Below are 19,353 nucleotides of genomic sequence, written 5' to 3' on the forward strand. Positions count from 1 at the left end.
GAATTGATCATGTTACTTTGTATGCATTTATTGACAACCTTGTACCTTAAAGTTTTTGGAACAGATTGTTGTTAGAGCGTTCCACAAATTATACCCACCCCAAGCAAGTTAATGTTTCGGATATTTTTGGACTACTAAACAACTATTGATTTAGAACCATGGAGATTTACCGCAAGTCGCAAATAAAACAGGAGCTGCCTCCACTTTTCCAGCACCTTTTCAACATCAACATCATCAAATCACCTATGCTGTCCACCATTCTGATTTGTGGGTTTGTGTGTGTTGTGTGTGTGCGTTTGTGCAAGTAGAAAAAAAACTCACCCTACTTATAGAGAAATGACAATCCCATACTCCCATCTATCTTTCATGTTGACGAAACGGTCTTTGACTCATACAGTACAAGCTTTAATTTTTTTGTTGTCCTAGGCTACCTGGCTAAAATGCTTGCTCGTTAGCCTAACTTCTTTGATGGCCAACATTAGCTAGTTAACGTTAGCCTTCTACATCTAGCTACATATTAACCTTTCATCCTCTCAGTCCAGGGGCACAATGTACCATACAAATTTTTGGTGGGATCAGAATCGCCATTACAATCATTGGTCAGTACAGAGAATTAAGTAAAACCACAAGTCCAAACCCCTATCCCCATCTATGGCTAAATTGGGAAAAGGACCATTTTAACTGGCTAGCTAGCCATCAGAGGACAACACTTTTTTTTGGTGCTCCAGGACCATTCACAGTTGAGCTTGCTCAGTTTAGCTCAATGCTGATTGGCTATTGTTTTCTACTTTTTTTAATCAAGTGAGGCCAAATGCTTGCTGGCTTCCCTTGCATTCAATACTATGGGCGGCAACAATGTCATACTCTTCATGACCAGATAGAATCAGATAATTGGCCTTACACATGACATACAGAGACCGTAAGGCACTGTTTCGCTCGGATGCTGTCTCCTGTGAGATACATTCAGCCTCTTGTGAATTGAAGGAAAATTCCGAAAACACAGAGATGAAATATACATTATTTTATGTTTTTTTTGTGTGTCATTTTTGGTGTAAGACTGGCTTCCCTTGGCATCCATGAATACACGCCATTGCTTAGAAGTACTTTTCACATGCAAACTTTAAAAGTCTGAACTCAGAATCTAATATGCTTCCCAAAGATAACACGGTTGCTGTATAGAACGTTTATTTTGATTGGCGATTTTCTGCATTTATCAGTGCCATCAGGTAGTAGGCTGATTTCATTTGTGTCCATATACCAGTATTATTAGGGACATTGTTCTTCTTGCAAAGCATATATACTTTTTAATCGAAATATTATATTGTGTGCATGTAACCATACTCATTGAGTGATAGTCATAAACCTTCATTTACGTTACAATGGTTTGGGTTAGTTCTGTCTGGATGTCAGAAGGTGAATTCACCAATTTGTAAGTCGCTCTGGATAAGAGCGTCTGCTAAATGACTTAAATGTAAATGTATAATTGTAGCTATCTGCCCCAAAGTACAAGTGCAGCTGCTTTTTGGCGAATCGCCAAGGCGCCAAAAGTTGGAGGCATGGAGAGTCAAAATGTTTGTGGTGCTAAGGTTCCCATAATCATTTTTGGACTTCGCGCGAAACACACTAAATATGTGATATATATACATGTTAGAACAATAATAGCATTAGCTAGTTTACAACCCTATATGAACACAACTAGTAAGTATTTACATTATGATCAAGACTGAAAGTAAAGGACTGCTGCAAGTCAACCAAACTATTTCGGTACGGAAGATTGGTGGGAACCCAGACAATATATTCAGACCCGCCTCCATTGTGTGAGTGACAGATGAGTTATCCAATGATTGCTATTTATTTACAATTCAATGTCTCTTTCCGCCAATCGAAGCAGCAACCTCTTTCTTCAGATACATATGATTTCTTAGCCATTTTTTGTTCTTGCGTTCTTCCTCAGCGAAGGGTCGAAAAGGAGTAGCAACGATACACGGTGTAGCGCAGGTCTGTTTTACACACATTTCGATGTATCTCTGCAACGAATAAGTCCGTCATTACATGTTGATGCGATGGTATAAGCAAACACATTTGAAAGCATTCGCGTATCTCGCTATACCATTTCCAACTAAGACAACTAAAGTAGCTGGTTAATTATTGTAGTTAGCGATCCAGTGTAGCAGGCTAGCTAGCATAGCTTACACAGCTAAATTTAGAAATGTATCAAGTGTAATTAGATATGGCTTTCAGAGCTTTATCCTAAAGTTATACGATTGTGTTTCTTGTCCCTAACTAACGTTAACTACACTAGCTACATATTACTGGAGCAGTCCAACCGCTAACGTCGTTGGGTAACGTTAACATTAGCTAGTTACCTTAACTAGCTAGCCACCTTTACTAAATACTTTCACCAGCTGAATGAACTAAGTAGCTTCCCAATATTGCTAGCGAGTTATGTTTTTCTCGTATACACAAGAGAACTAATAGCTAGCTAACGTTGTTTTCTCAAACCGTATGCGCACATATGGCCTAGGAAGCCGATAGTGGGCGCCATAATTCGCCACGGCACTGTCGTCTAGGACTGATGTGCATTCCCTGTATATGCTCTTGTCCTCGGTGGACCATCCCGTAGACAAAGCATCCTCCATTCAGTTTGGAAAGGCATAATTTCCCTCAACCAAGAGAGCCGCCGGGGGGGGAATGTGTAGTCTTAATAAAACTAGATTTTCCACCATTTTCTGACAATTTAGGATGTGGTACACCCTTGGCCTGACGTGGTGTGCAACGTCCTAAACAAAACGTATTTGAATACAGTAAGACTACACATTTTTTTCCCGGCGGCTCGCTATTAAAAATGGTAAGGAGGGATGTGATGCCTTGCAGCTTGAATGGAGGATGTTTTATGTACGAGCCGTCCACGGGGGACACGAGTGTATTAACTGGAATGCACATCAATCCTAGACGATCATTGGATCAACGCTGTAGGCTAGCTCGCACCATTTATCCAAAAATAATGGCAGATGAGAAAATGTATGATTGTAGCTAGCTATTTGTTTAATTACGATCAAGATAATTATCAGCGCGAGGTGATTCTGAGATGAGCCCTCGTTGCATTGTCATTTTGTCCCGACTCCGATATCATTGTGCCAAAGTCGTATTATCAAATAAATCTGATTTGTAACTTCACTCATGCATTGACTTTCTTTAGAATAATAAATTAAATGCGCATTATTTCTCATCAATTCAGTACATGTGTCTTCTGGTCTCCTTCAGCATTGTATTAAAGGCCAGGGGCATATTCATTAAGCCAATTCTACTGCAAAATGTTTGTTAAACAAGACAGGGAGGGAACCTACCTAAATATGTCCAATAGAAATTCTAATTTTGCTCTGTTTGCTTCTTAAATGTTTTTTTTGTAATGAATATGGCCAGTTCAAGATAATACATTAATTTTAATCAATGCTGTTCCTCATCACACCTTTTAATTTGATGAATCTTGTCATTCATTGCCAAATGTTTATGCACCATTTATTACAATTTTATAATCGTAGCGGTGTGTTATACGATTATTCTTGGGTAGGTTTTTTTTATGCCGCTAATCAACCTTTGCTTTTTTTCAGTAGGTTTGCAGCAGCTCTGAGACTTTGTTTCGTTCCGCCCATAACACACCCATCTTTTCACCATAAATAGTGGTAAGTGTTGGTCACCAGTCTAGTGTCTCTCCTCTGTCGTACTTTGTTTCGTCAGTTCTGAAAACCCCAAACCCTGATCTCATCTCTTTCCCTCGACCATGTCCATCCACAGCCAGTCAGACAGAGGTGCCCGCTCCTCTCTCCCCGCTGTTACCTGCTCCCAGGACCGAGGTGCCTGCCCTACCCAGCCCGGTGTTAGCCGACAATGGAGACAGAAATTGAGCAACAAGAAAAAGAGACCTCATTCAGCAACACAGAGACAAACGGTGAGTTGTAATCCTTTTGTGTATTAATTAAATAATTGTAACTGATCTAGAAAATGAATAAGAACAGTGTAGTTATTTTTTAAGCGGCGTGGTGCAAGGTTTATGCCCCTCCTGTGTTTAAGACTTACTAATAATTAATGTCTGGTCGAAAATATAAACATTTCGATTCCTAAATTGAGGCTGCCAGATATGTGCCAAAAGAAAGTGCAGAGCAGTTTTAATATGTAAGGACAATGAGTGGGCTATTAGTATTACATGTATATCATTTCTACGTCAACTGAATGCAGATCCAGAGAACCAGTCAGTGTGTGCAGGGCTCCAGACTAACATTTTCCCCCGGTGACACTAACTTTTTCAGTTGGTTGCACCAGCCTATGATTTGGTTGCACCATAGGTTTTCTTTTCAATAGAGCAACATAGTCATAATCACCTTCAAGTCATTCACAGTGCTTTAGATAGTGTACTAGACTATAGAGTTGGTAGGCTATTCAAGAAACAAGTTGTATATTTAACATGTCCAGGTAGGAATGCATTATTGAATATATTTTGATGTGGTATCTAATCCATTGATTGTCATGAATTGTGGGTTGACAGTAGGGTATTGTTATATTTTACTGTTAAAATAGGGCTCCAGAATTGTCTGTAGTTTGTTGTTCAATACAGGTGAATTTGTGTGTGTTTATGTCCACTAATTTATTTTGAGCTAATTCACCACATGAGGAAGTGAACTCAAAACACATTGGCAATACTGAACTAAAATATAAACACAACATGTAAAGTGTTGGTCCAATTTCTCATGAGCTGAAATAAAGATCCCAGAAATGTTCCATATGCACAAAACGCTTATTTAACTCATTGTGTGCACAAATGTGTTTACATCTCTTTAAGTGAGCATTTCTCCTTTGCCAAGATAATCCATTCACCTGACAGATGTGGTATATCAAGAAGCCGATTTAAATAGCATGGTCATTACACAGGTGCACCTTGTGCTGGGACAAAAGGCCACTCTATAATTGGCAAGTTTGTCACATAAAACAATGCCACAGATGTCCAAACAAAGTTTTGAGGGAGTGCGCAATTGGCATGTTGACTGCAAGAATGTCCAACAGAACTGTTGCCAGAGCATTAAATGTTAATTTCTCTACCATAAGCCACCTCCAACGCCGTTTTAGAGAATTTGGCAGTACATGCAACTGCAGACCAAGTGTAACCATGCCAGCCTAGGACCACGACATCTGGCGTCTTCACCTGTGGATCGTCTGAAGAGGGAAAGGGAGGTTGTAGTTATTATAGGAATTATAGGACTATTTCCCTCTATACCATTTGTATTTCATTAACCTTTGACTATTGGATGTTCTTATAGGCACTTTAGTATTGCCAGTGTAACAGCTCGCTCCTTCCTGGGCTCAAACCAGCAACACAACGACAACAGCCACCATTGAAGCAGAGCAAGGGGAACAACTACTAGAAGGCTCAGAGCGAGTGACGTTTGAAACGCTATTAGCGCGCGCTAACTAGCTAGCCATTTCACTTCGGTTACACCAGCCTCATCTTGGGAGTTGATAGGCTTGAAGTCATAAACAGCGCAATGCTTGACGCACAACGAAGAGCTGCTGGCAAAACTCACGAAAGTGCAGTTTGAATGAATGTTTACGCGCCTGCTTCTGATATCCACCGCTCAGTCAGATACTTAGATACTTGTATGGTCAGTCAGATTATATGCAACGCAGGCCACGCTAGATAATATCTAGTAATATCATCAACCATGTGTAGTTAACTAGTGATTATGATTGATTGTTTTTTTAAGGTAAGTTTAATGGTAGCTAGCAACTTACCCTGGCTTACTGCATTCGCGTAACAGGCAGTCTCCTTGTGGAGTGCAACGAGAGAGAGGCAGGTCGTTATTGCGTTGGACTAGTTAACTGTAAGGTTGCAAGATTGGATTACCCGAGCTGACAAGGTGAAAATCTGTCGTTCTGCCCCTGAACGAGGCAGTTAACCCACCGTTCTTAGGCCGTCATTGAAAATAAGAATGTGTTCTTAACTGACTTGCCTCGTTAAATAAAGGTAAAAAAATAAATAAAAATAAAGGTATAAAAATATTTTTACATTCGGCAGCCAAAAATAGATTTTCGATTGTTATGAAAACTTGAAATCGGCCCAAATTAATCTGCCATTTCGATTAATCGGTCGACCTCTACTCATCACAGCAGCAGGGTCCAGTGAAACAGTTACTTCGAAACTTGCATGAAGGGAATCATGAGGATAATGCACTTTACTGTTCGACCAAATCGTGGTTTTAGCTGCCCGAAAAAATAGGACTTTTTAAACTTTTGATTGGGGTGACCAGCTCGTTCCCATGTGACCCAAAAAAATGTAACTTGCGAAGTCAAAAGGTTGAAAAATACGACTGAACGGTCACATTCTAGGGCCCTGGTGTGTGTGTGTGTGTGAGAGAGAAAGATTAGACTCTGTTTTTCATTCTCAGGTAAGCGTCCCACAGAGGACGCGGAGGAAGAGCAGTCCTTTAAGCGCTCCAGGAACACAGACGACATGGTGGAGCTCCGCATACTCCTGCAGAGCAAAGTCAGTCCTCTTTCTCTTCCTCATTCACAATCCCCTGCCTACATTCAACAGCCACAATCTCTTCAGTGACTTAGCCTCCTATGTAGCCTATCTTTTTTCCCCTCCCCAGTTATCTATTTAACCTTTTTTTTTTTGACAAGATCTATGGAGGATTTTTTTTAAACTTTGTTATATCACAATAAGTTAGGTATCACCTGACTTTTTTTTCTCCGGTTCAGAATGCAGGAGCAGTGATTGGGAAGGGTGGTAAAAACATCAAATCCCTGCGCACAGACGTGAGTACATTTACACCACTTTTTTTGTCTGGGAATTTACAGTACCCCCCCCCCCCTTCCGTGGTTGTACTTTGGGAGTGTCTGATCTGACTAGTTTGCCTCAACTTTTGCATACAATCTAAATTGGTAGGTTGGGCTTAAGAAAATGGGTCTTGTTAACTATGGTTGGGGGAAGTAAAGAAAGCTGTGAGGGTTTTGGGTAACTGTTAATGGTGGGATATGTTGTGTATTGAGACCTGCTCTACACCTGTTGTGGTGTCATCATTCGAAAGTGTAATGTCTTTTATCAAAATGCCCCCCCGCCTCGCCTAATCGATACGTAACCCATGGCCTTTTTAGCTGCAATGTATTTTTGTTTGCGTAATGAATAGTGATATTACTACCAGCCATCAGCACCGCTAAGACTGTCATTAATGCTTGAGTGGGCCCAGTGTATTTTAGGGTGGAGCTGTTATAGCACCCGACACCAATTCAACCTATAGGAAATGTCTTGTATATAAACAGCCTGGCCAATTCTCAACTAATTTCATGTCATTACCCCTCTCTCTTTCTCCACCTTCCATCATTCTCCACTTCTCCCTCTCTCCTCTACCGCTATCCCTCTTTCTCATCTCCCTGTCTACATCTCCCTCTCCTTTTCTGACTCCATTCTACCCCTAACTATTTCTCTCTACCTACTTTGTCTCCTCTTCTATCTCCTTCTGTTCTTAAAAAAAAAAACATTCTGAGAGAATATCAAAATGAAGAATATTAGCCTGTATTAAAATGTATTCCTCTTCCCCCTCCCTCTTCCCTCTCCTGTTTTTTATTTTTGTTTATTTTTGCCCACTTCCTCTGTTGCCCATGTTCTGGATCGCCCCTCCTGCGCCCGCCCACCTGACACCCTGGCTGGCCCTGCCCATAATCGTGCCCCTCCCTAAATGGGCGCCTTACTTCATTGACATCTGTGTGCTCGAATGGCCCTGGCCCCTGCCCATGCCACGCCCACGGCCCTTGCAGTTCAATGCCAGTGTGTCAGTCCCAGACAGCAGTGGGCCTGAGCGGTATGTCCCTAAGCTCCTCCCTCTCACTGCCTGACTTCAGAAAATAAACAAACCTGCCTCTGTTCCTGTGACAAACATGTCAACTTTTGTTCAGTGACAGCATTATAAGCCTCTGTTTTCAGTGAGGGTTTCAACAAATACTTTAAACCTGCCTTTGTTCTAGTGACGGTATTTCAACATTCTATTTTATTTCAATGACAGTATCTCTCCCTTCAACGTTCCTCACCTCCCTCCTTCCCCTCTCAGAGTTGGTGTAGTGGTCTGTTTTAGGTTCTCACATTCTCCTCCTACCATCTTCCTCTTCCTTGTTACCACAGATCTTTTTTAGGGGGTGGGGGGGGTTGGACCACTATAATTACGTAAGACTGTTATTCCAGGCAGAGCTGCTAGGGTTCAAGTGTTGTATGTCTTTTTCCCTTCTTTACTCTCCATATTACCTTTGCCGTAGTTGGAACTATTGAAAGTTAACTTATTTGTCACCTCATCCCTGTGACCCATGTCGCTCCTCCTTGCCTTCCCTCAACATCCTCCTGCCCATTGGTGGGAGCATAACACACTGTTACCCTGCCATCTCTCACCCATCTTTAAGTTTACTTTAAACTGTTCCTTGTTTGATTATTTTGATTAGCATAGCGTACTACTGTCATGTTTTTATTGACTTTTTGTTCTTTTTTTGTGTTTTTTTTCTCCCCCATGTTGTTACAATACAATTGCATTAGTGCTCTGGCAGCAGGCACCATCGGTGCAAACCGCCACCGCCCCCAACCTTTTCTTCCTTACCCCCCACTTCCAGTGGTCACTAAAACACACCTGCTTTCTTTGGGTTCTTTTTTACCTGTTTAACAAAAAACAAAAACAATTGTGGTCTCCTTTGTCAGACACACGGGGGGGTTAATTTTCTTTATTTGTGTATTTATGGATACCTGCTGATATGTTATAGATATAATGGGGTATTCTGTCCTCTTATTCCTCTGTTGTAATTTGAATGGGGTTTGCACATAGAACCAGAATTACTACATATGGCCGCTGGTCCAATCATCACAGAACATTGACTTGAATGGGAATGTCCATTCTAGTAATTCTATTTCTATGGGACTGTACCACAACAGCTACCCGGTTAACCCCCACGGCTGGGACCGGATGAAAGGGGGGGTCTTCATTTATTGTCAGATGTTATAGTTGAAGCTCTGCTGAGGGAGAGTCAACCTTGGTTTTGAAATACTGTTTCTTTCCTCTCTAACACCTGGTCACCATTTGATTGGTCCCCCTGGGAATATCCTGCACTGTCATTGGTGGCTCTAAAGCATTCTGAGCATCAGTGCTGAAATCGAGACCGTGGGAGAGATCCTGCTCAAGATCATCCCTACTCTGGAGGAGGTGAGCCTGCGGTTGGAGATGAGGGAGAATGAGACCAGCATTATGGCTGCCTATATTTTTCAGTTATAGTCCTGTGTGGTACTACTAGATATTGAGTGTACAGATAAAACAAAACATACCATTTCCATTGGGATATAGATGTAAAATGCTAAAGTTTTACCCCCCCCTCACCCTAGTACCAACAGTATAATGGGATGGACTTTGACTGTGAGCTGAGGCTACTGATCCACCAGAGCCTGGCAGGTAGCATCATTGGTGTGAAGGGAGCCAAGATCAAAGAGTTACGAGAGGTACAGTTATGCGCTCTGAACTACTCCCACTCTTTTCTCCTCACCTGGGTCATGTCCAGTACATTTTTAAAATACTTGATGGACCTACTACCTGAACTTGTCCAATAAGAATACAAATGTTTTACTCTCGTTTAGAGCTTATTGAAGGTGACCCTGATTCAGTCTTTCTGTGGGTTCTTCTCAGTCCTTAAGGCCTCGCTTTGTCTAATTTGACCTGTGTTGACTCTGACTGTTGTAGAACACCCAGACCAGCATCAAGCTGTTCCAGGAATGCTGTCCCCAGTCCACGGACCGCGTGGTTCTGGTCGGCGGCAAGTCTGAGCGCGTCGTTGAGTGCATCAAGATCATGCTGGAGCTCATCGCTGAGGTTGGTGCTCTTATCAAACTGTTGGTTCTGTTGTCGAACCATTTGACTGGGCTGTAAGTACCACAGCCAGCCAACTGTAGAAATGATGTATGATCCTATCCCCGTCAGGCTCCCATAAAAGGGCGCGCCCAGCCCTACGACCCAAACTTCTACGACGAGACATACGACTACGGCGGCTTCACCCTGATGTTTGAGGAGCGCGGGGGTGGCGGCAGCCGGCGCCCCATGGGGGGCTTCCACATGCGAGGGGGACGAGGTGGCGGAGGTTTTGACCGAGGGCCCTCTGGACGAGGGGGTCGAGGGGGGCCCGTGCCCCCCGCCCGCAGGGACTACGAGGAGATGAGCCCCCGCCGTGGACCCCCGCCTCCCCACCCAGTGAGAGGGGGGAGGGGTGAGAGTCGTGACCGCAACCTGGCCCCACCACACAGAGGAGGAGGGTAAGAGAGCTGCACCATCGCTCATCTCAATTTATTTTTCCCTACACCTCTTTCTATCCATTTTGCTTTGTCTACATCAGTTTGCGCTCAAAAGTGCAGGGACATATGGTCTTTCATTCATAGTGTGTGTGGGCTCGTGTGTGTTCCATTTCCACGTTGTTTGCAGAAATGACCAGTACTCCTATGACTCCTATCGGGGCAGTGCAGATGCCAGACCCAAGTAAGTCCTTTTCCAGCCTTGTAGGCCACTGGTCTGGAGTCAGTGAGTACGGTTACATGCAACAAAATGCCATTATTGTGGATATTCTTATTAATATAAAAGTTTGATTAAAACGTTACATACAGTACCAGTCAAAAGTTTGGACACGCCTACTCATTTCAGGGTTTTTCTTTATTTTTACTATATTATAGAATAATAGTGAATACATCAAAACGATGAAATAACACATGGAATCATGTAGTAACCAAAAAAGTGTTAAACAAATCAAAATATATTTTATATTTGAGATTCTTCAAAGTAGTCACCCTTTGCCTTGATGAAGGCTTTGCACACTCTTAGCATTCATCAAGGCAAAGGGCGGCTACTTTGAAGAATCTCAAATATAAAATATATTTGAATATGTTTTGGTTACTACATGATTCAATACGTGTTATTTCATAGTTCTGATGTCTTCACTATTATTCGACAATGTAAAAAATGGTTAAAAAAAATAAAGAGAAACCCTGGAATGAGTAGGTGTCTAAACTCTTGACTGGTACTGTACTCTGCCAGAAGGATTTCTGTAATAATACTGTTTACATGAACACATCTGAAATCAGGGTACTTGATGCCATTGATAAATGCAGAAAATTGGCAATCAAAATAAACATTCTACCATGTTGTTTTTTGTGACGCATATTTTCGGAGTTTATATAACGTTTCAATGTGAACTACTTTTAAGACGCGTACATTGTTGTTCCGAACACACTTAATTCGGAACAACTGAATGTACGTGTCTTAACAGGAGTTCACAGCTCGCTTGGCTGGTACATGCGCAGAACAAATGCACTGCTGGAACGCCAATTTTTAAGGTCTTCACATTTCCTAATAATTTGAAAGATTGCTCAGAAAACCAGGTTTGAATCGGCTTATACATACTTCGATTTTGACTTTAGGCAAATTAAGATAAGCCAAGTAAGGTTTTTACATGACTACTACATAATCTGCCTACTGCCATAATCTGGTTAATATTGAATTACTACTTTGCATGTAAACGTCCTCAGTCGGTGCTGTGGTCAGTCAGTCTAGCCTGAGTCTGTTCCTCTGATTACTGGCCTCGTCAGTGTTTCAGCCCTGCCATTAGTCTGTCAACACCGCTCACTTTTGTGTTCTTACATGGGTCTGTGAATGTGTGTGGTTTGACTTGGATCAGAGAGCTGCTGAAAAGCCCTCTGCCTTGTCAATATTTTTCTCAAGTCAGACTTTCATTTTCTCTGTCTTTCTCTTAGCAGTGACCGAAGAGGGAGACCAGGAGATCGCTATGGTGATAACATGGTTAGTGACCCTTAACTAAATGCATGTTGCTGTCGTCTTGGTATCTATTGGCTGAAGCATCATATGCTGAAACAATTTTTGGTCTTTCCTAGACAATGATTGTGATTGCCTGATAATAACCTCATCGCCATGGCCACAGCTAACCCCACTATAAAACCCAACAACACCTTTACCGCTAACGTGTAATAAACATTACTTTACCATAGTTAACCATATGACCAAACCATAAACACGGGTAATGGGTATCTTCAGTAATAATTACCCATACCACCATGACCACTACCATCTATGTAATCATGGGGGGGGGTTGCTAGGTGTTAATAATAATGCTTTGTTGACAGACTGGTAGGTTATCTTTGAGAGCTGGCAGGATACTGCCTCCGGTTGCTCGGCAACTGATTTGTGAATCGCTTGTTGCCCTGGTGACTGAGCCGCTGAATAGCAGGTGAAAGCTGTGGAGTGAGTGGCTGATGGATGCAAGCGGAGAAGGGGGCAGGGGTCTCCAGCATCAAATAGGGGCTTTTGTACGAACTGGCCTCCTCAACCCTGACTTGATCAGAGGGATCAATAGTTACATATCACAATATTATTTTGGACAATATTATATTGATACTTTGACTCCAAGTGTTTTATTTTACGCTACCATGTTGCTAAACTCTGCCATTTTTTAAAATTCTATAGCATGTTCCCCGTCTTCTTTTTAAATAGTGAGCCAATAGCACTTTTTTTCCATGGCTGATCAAAAATGTATTTTATAATCCTCTGGTCTCTACACCAGACTTACAGTGAGCAATATGTTTGGACATCAAATCGCAGTATCGAATCGCAATACATATAGAATTGTGAGAATCAATACATAATGTAACGGCACCTAAGTATCGAGGTAATATTATATCTTGAGGTCCCTGCCCTTATCCTGATCATGCAAGGCCAGGGTTGCTTGCATCCATGAGTGTATACAACAAATCACAAGGGAATGTGTGTTTAACCCTGCTCTCCCTCTTTTCTCTTTCTCCAGGGTGGGGGTGGATATGGTGAGTTGTTCTGTTCTCCCTATGTGGATCTGTCTGATTTCAGCTTGTCACGCTGTCCCCGTGGCACAATAGTATTTCATTTGAAAAGCGCATATCCCATTCGCAATGCGTATCAGGTAGAAAACGAACCAAACCAAATTCAATGACAAAACATCAAAAAGTAGGATAATTTCAATACAGTAAACCATTACCTGCTAATAAAAAATAGACAGTGAACAGATTAAGCAATCAAAGATTAAAAGCTAGCTTGAAAAGGTAGGTCTTTAAATGTGTTTTAAACAAGGAAATGGAAGCTGCCTCCTTGACATGCAGGTAGAGCGTTCCAGACCTCAGGAGCCACATGTGAGAAGGCCTTATCACCCGTGCTGCACAGGTTTGTGTCCAGGCAGTTTGAGTCTGGTTATCGTAGCGGTGTGCTGGGGAATAGTTCTTTAGAATTTGGCATATGCATTTAGAAGTTGGCATATGAATCACCCTTGAGGGCCTTTTAAGGTGAGCAGCAGAATCTTAAATGTGATCCTGTATTGAACAGGAAGCCAATTGAGGCTGAGTAAAACAGGGCGATGTGAGGTTTTTTTGTGTAGTTTGTGAGCGCATCCTGGCAGCTGCGTTCTGGATCATCTGGAGTTGACAGGAGCCTTACTGTCAGCAGTGCCGAGATGTTATAAGGGCATGCACACGCTTCTCAGCATCCATAGTGAACAAGAAAGATCTGATACAAGGTGGAAAAATTACACTTTATGTTGCGAATGTGTGCTTCAAATAAGAGGCTAGAGTCAAAAATTACACACAGGTTTCTGGCAGTGGGGGAAGCTGTGATGGAGTCATCATCCAGAGGAGGGGAGAATGTGCTCATTTTGCTCTGTGTACTCTTAGAGCAAATAAACACAAGCTCTGTTTTGCTTTTGGAAGTTCAACTGCATCCATCTCTTGATTGCATCCAGACAGTCTGTTAGTTTGATTGTTAGTCTGACTTGTCCTCACATATTTGTGTCATCAGTGTAAAAATTCAAGTTTAGTCCAAATCTCCGTATAAGTATACCAAGTGGCAGCGTGGGTGTGTATAGAGAACAGGAGTGGCCCCATAGCAGAGCCCTGTGGAACCCCTTCAGTGACTGTGGCAGGGTTGGATCACAAATTCTTGTTTGTAAGTCAGGAGCTAAACCACAGGAGTGATGTGCCAGAGAATCCAAGCTAGTTCATAAGTCTGCTGATAATCACATGATTCTCTGTGACAAAGGCTGATTATCTGTGTCCAAAAGTAAAAAAGATGCTAGTGTCTCCATCAGCTGTCATCAAGAAGTAATGTGTAACTTTTACCGGGGCTGTCTCTGTGCTGTGCTGTACATGCAACCCGGACTGGAAGGGTTCATGGAGATTGTTGGTTAAAGGTAGTTCTGTAGCTGTATTGAGACCACACGTTCAAGGACCTTTGATAGAAAAGGGTAGGTTGGAAACAGTGGTGGGAAAAGTACCCAATTGTCATATTTGAGTAAAAGCAAAGATATGTTAATAGAAAATGACTCAAGTAAAAGTGAGTCACTCAGTTAAATTCTACTTGAGTAAAAGTCTAAAGGTATTTTAAATACACTTAACCTCTAGCGTCGAGCAATCCCGTATCCAGGAGCGTAATCATAGCCTCAAGCTCATTAGCACAACGCAACGTTAACTATTCATGAAAATCGCAAATGAAATGAAATAAATATATTGGCTCACAAGCTTAGCCTTTTGTTAACAACACTGTCATCTCAGATTTTCAAAATATGCTTTTCAACCATAGCTACACAAGCATTTGTGTAAGAGTATTTATAGCTAGCATAGCATTAAGCCTAGCATTCAGCAGGCAACATTTTCTCAAAAACAAGAAAAGCATTCAAATAAAATAATTTACCTTTGAAGAACTTCGATTGTTTTCAATGAGGAGACTCTGTTAGATAGCAAATGTTCAGTTTTTCCAAAAAGATTATTTGTGTAGGAGAAATCGCTCCGTTTTGTTCATCGCGTTTGGCGAAGAAAAAAAAACGAAAATTCAGTCATTTACAACGCCAAACTTTTTTCCAAATTAACTCCATAATATCGACAGAAACATGGCAAACGTTGTTTAGAATCAAACCTCAAGGTGTTTTTCACATATCTATTCGATGATAAATCATTCGTGGCAGTTGCCTTTCTCCTCTGAACCAAATGGAAAAGTGCATGCATCTGGAGATTGCGCAATAATTTTGACGGAGGACACCAAGTGGACACCTGGTAAATGTAGTCTCTTATGGTCAATCTTCCAATGATATGCTTACAAATACGTCACAATGCTGCGGACACCTTGGGGAAATGACAGAAAGTGTAGGCTCATTCCTGGCGCATTCACAGCCATATAAGGAGACATTGGAAGACAGCGCATTCAAAATCTGGGGCACTTCCTGTATGAAATTTAATCTTGGTTTCGCCTGTAGCATTAGTTCTGTGGCACTCACAGACAATATCTTTGCGGTTTTGGAAACGTCAGTGTTTTCTTTCCAAAGCTGTCAATTATATACATAGTCGAGCATCTTTTCGTGAAACAAAATATCTTGTTTAAAACGGGAACGTTTTTTTATCCAAAAAATAAAAGGGCGCCCCCTATATCGAAGAAGTTAAGTATAAATAATTTCTAATTTCTTATATTAAGCAAACCAGATGGCACCATTTTCTTTTTTTAAATTACAGATAGCCAGGGGCACACTCACAACACTCAGACATAATTTACAAACAAAGCATTTGTATTTAGTTAATCTGCCAAATCAGAGGCAGTAGGGATGTGTGTGAATTATCTTTTTAAGTGTGTGAATTTGACACGTTTCCTGTTTTGCTAAGCATTCAAAATATAAGGAGTACTTTTAGATGTCGGAAAATGTATGGAGTAAAAAGTACATTTTCTTTAGTAATGTTATGAAGTAAAAGTTGCCAAAAAAATAGTTAAGTACAGATACCAAAAAAAATAGTGCTTGAAAGTATTTACTTTACACAACTGGTTGGAAATTGGTCTGTAATTGCTTAGGGTGTTTAGGTCCAGGTTTTTTCAAGATTTGTATAATGGAAGCAGTTTTCAGGGAATTAGGCACAGTGCCTGAATTAAGTAATTTATGATTTTGGTTATAGTTGGACTGAGAAGAGTGAGGCTGGATTTTGCTTTGGCAATAGGGTCGAAGGGGCAGGTAGTTGACCTCATATTTTGGACAATTTCAGAGACCGATGTTGGGCTTGTCCTTGACAATTTGTTGAAACTTCAACTACGAGGCTCAGTATGAAGCATAGGGGCACACCCCAAGCAAGGGGAAGTTTGTACAGTGCGGTACTTAATTTTGAATTGGGAAAAAAATCAAGAAAACTCCTCCCATCGAGCAATGCAACAGTTATCTGGGGGTTTACATTTCTTTTAGGACAGAAAATAGCATTCTGGGGTTTCCCCTCACAATTTGCAATGCGACTGCGTGCAGTGTTCAGTACCTCTGTATGCAATCTGATGATATACCAGGGCTTGGGCATGCATAGTTGGGTTTGTTTTTCCTCCAACTTCTTTCCAGTTTACGCCGAGCAGCTTTCATAGAACGTAGAGGGCCAGTGGTTCTCCAGTGTATGTTATGGAACCTGATTTCAGCTGGTCTACTGTACCAACCTAGACATTTTATTGCTATTTTTATTTGGGAAGGGTAGTCTCTTTTACAAGGGAACCCTGTATGACTGACAGTTACACAATCAAGGCAGCATAGGATATAATACTCAACAGCCTTGAGTGTATTGTTTTGCACCAGTGTACTTGTCGACTATCTTTGTTTTGTCATTTCGACTGTTTATTGGAAGATCCTCTTTGAAACGTGTTGGCCTGCTCTGTATCAGGTTGGTAAAATACGTGTTTATGGTGCCAGTCTGCAGTGGATGTGTACATTTTAGCATGTTTTCTTTAAAAAAAACTTTCCCTAACTGTAGATCTATTTTCTCTCTCGCCTTTCAAACAGATAACAACTCTTCCTGGGACTCCTATCAGTCTGGTGAGTCTGTAGAAGCACTTCCCACAGCTTGGTATTCAATATGTTAGGTTATGGTGTTGTTAGAGCCTAATCACTTCCTCAAGCTGTTTCTCTGATCTCTCCTTGTGTGTATGTCACTGTATGCGCCGTGTGTGTTAGGTGGACGCGGTTCCTACAATGATATGGGAGGGCCAGTCATCACCACACAAGTGACGATCCCTAAAGATGTGTGTATAACCAGAAGAGGGGGGACTCCCAATTTACCTCTCACACACACACCGACATACTATGTTCTCACACAGCAATGGCTCGGCCTGTCTCGTCCTCCATGGCCTATGAAACCCTTATGCAACATTCACACGCACGCACAGAACACACTTTTCCTGTATTTTCACACTATTGTGCACAACATTCAGTTGACCCTGGTATTTTCTACAGCTGGCCGGCTCCATCATCGGTAAGGGAGGTCAGAGGATCAAGCAGATCCGGCATGAGTCTGGCGCCTCCATTAAGATCGACGAGCCACTGGAGGGTTCTGAGGATCGCATCATCACCATCAGTGGCACCCAGGACCAGATCCAAAACGCTCAGTACCTATTGCAGAATAGGCAAGTTCTGGACGCCCTCTGAGTGAATAGTTTCATGTCTGCCTTTTCTATACCTTCCTGTTTTTATAGCCACATTTTGATCTCAAAATATATATGTGTAGATATATTTTTCTACCTCCTTTTAATCTCTTATTGTATTTGTCTCTGCTGATGTTGACTAACCTCTCTCCCATGCAATGTGAAAGTAGTTTCAGCTTCCTCTTGTGAAATGTCTGTATTAAAATCTGTACACAATTTGTACAAAATACTTGTACAAGTATTCTTATATTGATACAAAACTGTAGGTCAATATTTGTTTGTGTTAATCATTCAACATGTCATATTTTTGAAGAATATGATCGGTGAAATGTTTGGTTTTATGACCTAAGCCTTTTCGGTGTGAAGCAGGGAGTGGACTTCTTCCCTGCCTGTTGCTGTGTGGAAGACTAGTGATTTTGTTGTTTTTAGTTAGATGAATCGACAACAAATCACAGTCTGCCAAACGGCACAGGCTCCTCCTCTTCTGTCTCCCCGGCAACCGTCAGCGTGTCTCATTGCGCAGATGCTGAAATGCTAATGCTGCCTCGTAGCCATGGTGACTAACCTTGTCTCCCTTCCTCCTCCCCCAGCGCACTGCACCTGCTCGGACACCAGGACTAACCCTCGCCTCCAACTAGGCCCGCATCACGTGCTCTCTCCCCATCTCATACTCTCCCAACCTCCTCTCCCACCCTCAACCATCTCTCCCAACCCCTCTATCTTTATTGACTCCTGTGAATTTTCTTTTTCTTTTTACTCTTTCAGTGTGAAGCAGTACTCTTGTCAGTTCCTCTAAACCAGGAGACTCAGATTGAAGCAAATCCCTCACATCCCCATCTTATTGTCCCGGTTTGTGGGCATTTTGTTAATTTTTTTATTTTAAGGTCCAACATTCCTATGTTAAATGTAGACGTTCTGCATTTTTTTGTGTAGTTCTCTACTCCATCTCTTGTATTTGTATAAAATAAAATATTTGTCAAAATATTTGGAGTCTCCTGGCAGACAAGTGAACATTATCTTTATTTTTGGATGGGTTGATTTCTATTGGTGTGTTTGTCAGTAGAGTACGACTGTCCCATGTGTGTGTTTCTGTCGGTATTGGAGTTACTCACACACACCCCTTACCACCACTCCGTGCAACATGCAGAATGTACGCCTTCTTTTTTTTAAGGAACATTTTATGATTTAAAAAAATAAATGTAGAAAATTGTCATTTGTCATGTTTTTAAATTTAATGAAATGTTTCAGGATGTATCGGGGTGACATGGGGATTATACACAAGTATTCTTATTATTCATCACATTTCCTGCCTGTACACTTTTGTAGGACTTTTTTTTTTTAGTCTTGGCGATATAGTCGTGCCATAAAGCTGCTTTATTAGCCATGCTGAACAGTCCTTATTTGTGGCATGGGACATGATAATATGGTTACAAGCATTGTCTGGTGTATGCATCTCCTAGGGGGTTAGGCTTTTCTTCTAGAATCCTTTTTTAAAGTTTTTTTTTTAATAAAGATTGAAACGTCTGCAGATGCTTGGCTAAGTCTTATGAAGATCCTGCTTAATAATGTTCTTGATGTAGCCATTGTCCCTCTGACATTCCTGTGACCCCATAGGTCAAAGAAATACTTCAGCCTGGTCCATGCCCTGCTGTAGAGAAAATGGCTGTCTTTTTATTTTATGTAACTAGGAAAGTAGGTTAAGAACAAATTCTTATTTACAATGACGGCCTACCAAAAGACAGAAGGCCTCCTGCAGGGACAAAAAGAATATGCATATATATATATGACAAAACGCTCATCACGACGAAAGACAACACAATAGTACATCAAG

The 19,353-nt window shown here is 41.5% G+C and overlaps 1 protein-coding gene across 3 annotated transcripts; it reads left to right on the top strand.

Annotated features, from left to right (window-relative positions):
- Positions 1–1,900: 1,900 nt before the first annotated feature.
- Positions 1,901–19,046, top strand: LOC135514338 (heterogeneous nuclear ribonucleoprotein K-like). 3 transcript variants are annotated; one of them, XM_064937757.1, is made up of 17 exons: positions 1,901–1,998; positions 3,612–3,683; positions 3,796–3,949; positions 6,438–6,535; positions 6,754–6,810; positions 7,810–7,853; positions 9,158–9,230; positions 9,407–9,520; positions 9,759–9,887; positions 9,996–10,324; positions 10,491–10,544; positions 11,813–11,858; positions 12,877–12,892; positions 16,885–16,917; positions 17,056–17,123; positions 17,335–17,504; positions 18,113–19,046. In XM_064937757.1, exons 3-17 carry the CDS (start codon positions 3,889–3,891, stop codon positions 18,141–18,143), a joined length of 1,323 nt encoding a protein of 440 aa, XP_064793829.1. In that variant the 5' UTR covers positions 1,901–1,998; positions 3,612–3,683; positions 3,796–3,888; the 3' UTR covers positions 18,144–19,046. The 3 variants fall into 3 exon arrangements, with proteins under 3 accessions (XP_064793829.1, XP_064793828.1, XP_064793830.1); XM_064937756.1 differs by having other exon boundaries at positions 3,615–3,683; XM_064937758.1 differs by having other exon boundaries at positions 3,615–3,683; positions 11,816–11,858.
- The last annotated feature ends 307 nt before the right edge of the window (positions 19,047–19,353 follow it).

Source organism: Oncorhynchus masou, chromosome 25, assembly GCF_036934945.1.
Source record: "Oncorhynchus masou masou isolate Uvic2021 chromosome 25, UVic_Omas_1.1, whole genome shotgun sequence".
Taxonomy (NCBI): Eukaryota; Metazoa; Chordata; class Actinopteri; order Salmoniformes; family Salmonidae; genus Oncorhynchus; species Oncorhynchus masou.

What these genes read in the sequence shown, in the direction of transcription:
- LOC135514338 (XM_064937757.1), top strand. Translation starts at nt 3,889, where the DNA reads ATGGAGACAGAAATTGAGCAACAAGAAAAAGAGACCTCATTCAGCAAC. An exon ending in AGATCAAAGAGTTACGAGAG is followed by an intron (nt 9,521 to 9,758) that starts GTACAGTTATGC and finishes TGACTGTTGTAG; the next exon opens with AACACCCAGACCAGCATCAA. An exon ending in CAGTACCTATTGCAGAATAG is followed by an intron (nt 17,505 to 18,112) that starts GCAAGTTCTGGA and finishes CTCCTCCCCCAG; the next exon opens with CGCACTGCACCTGCTCGGAC.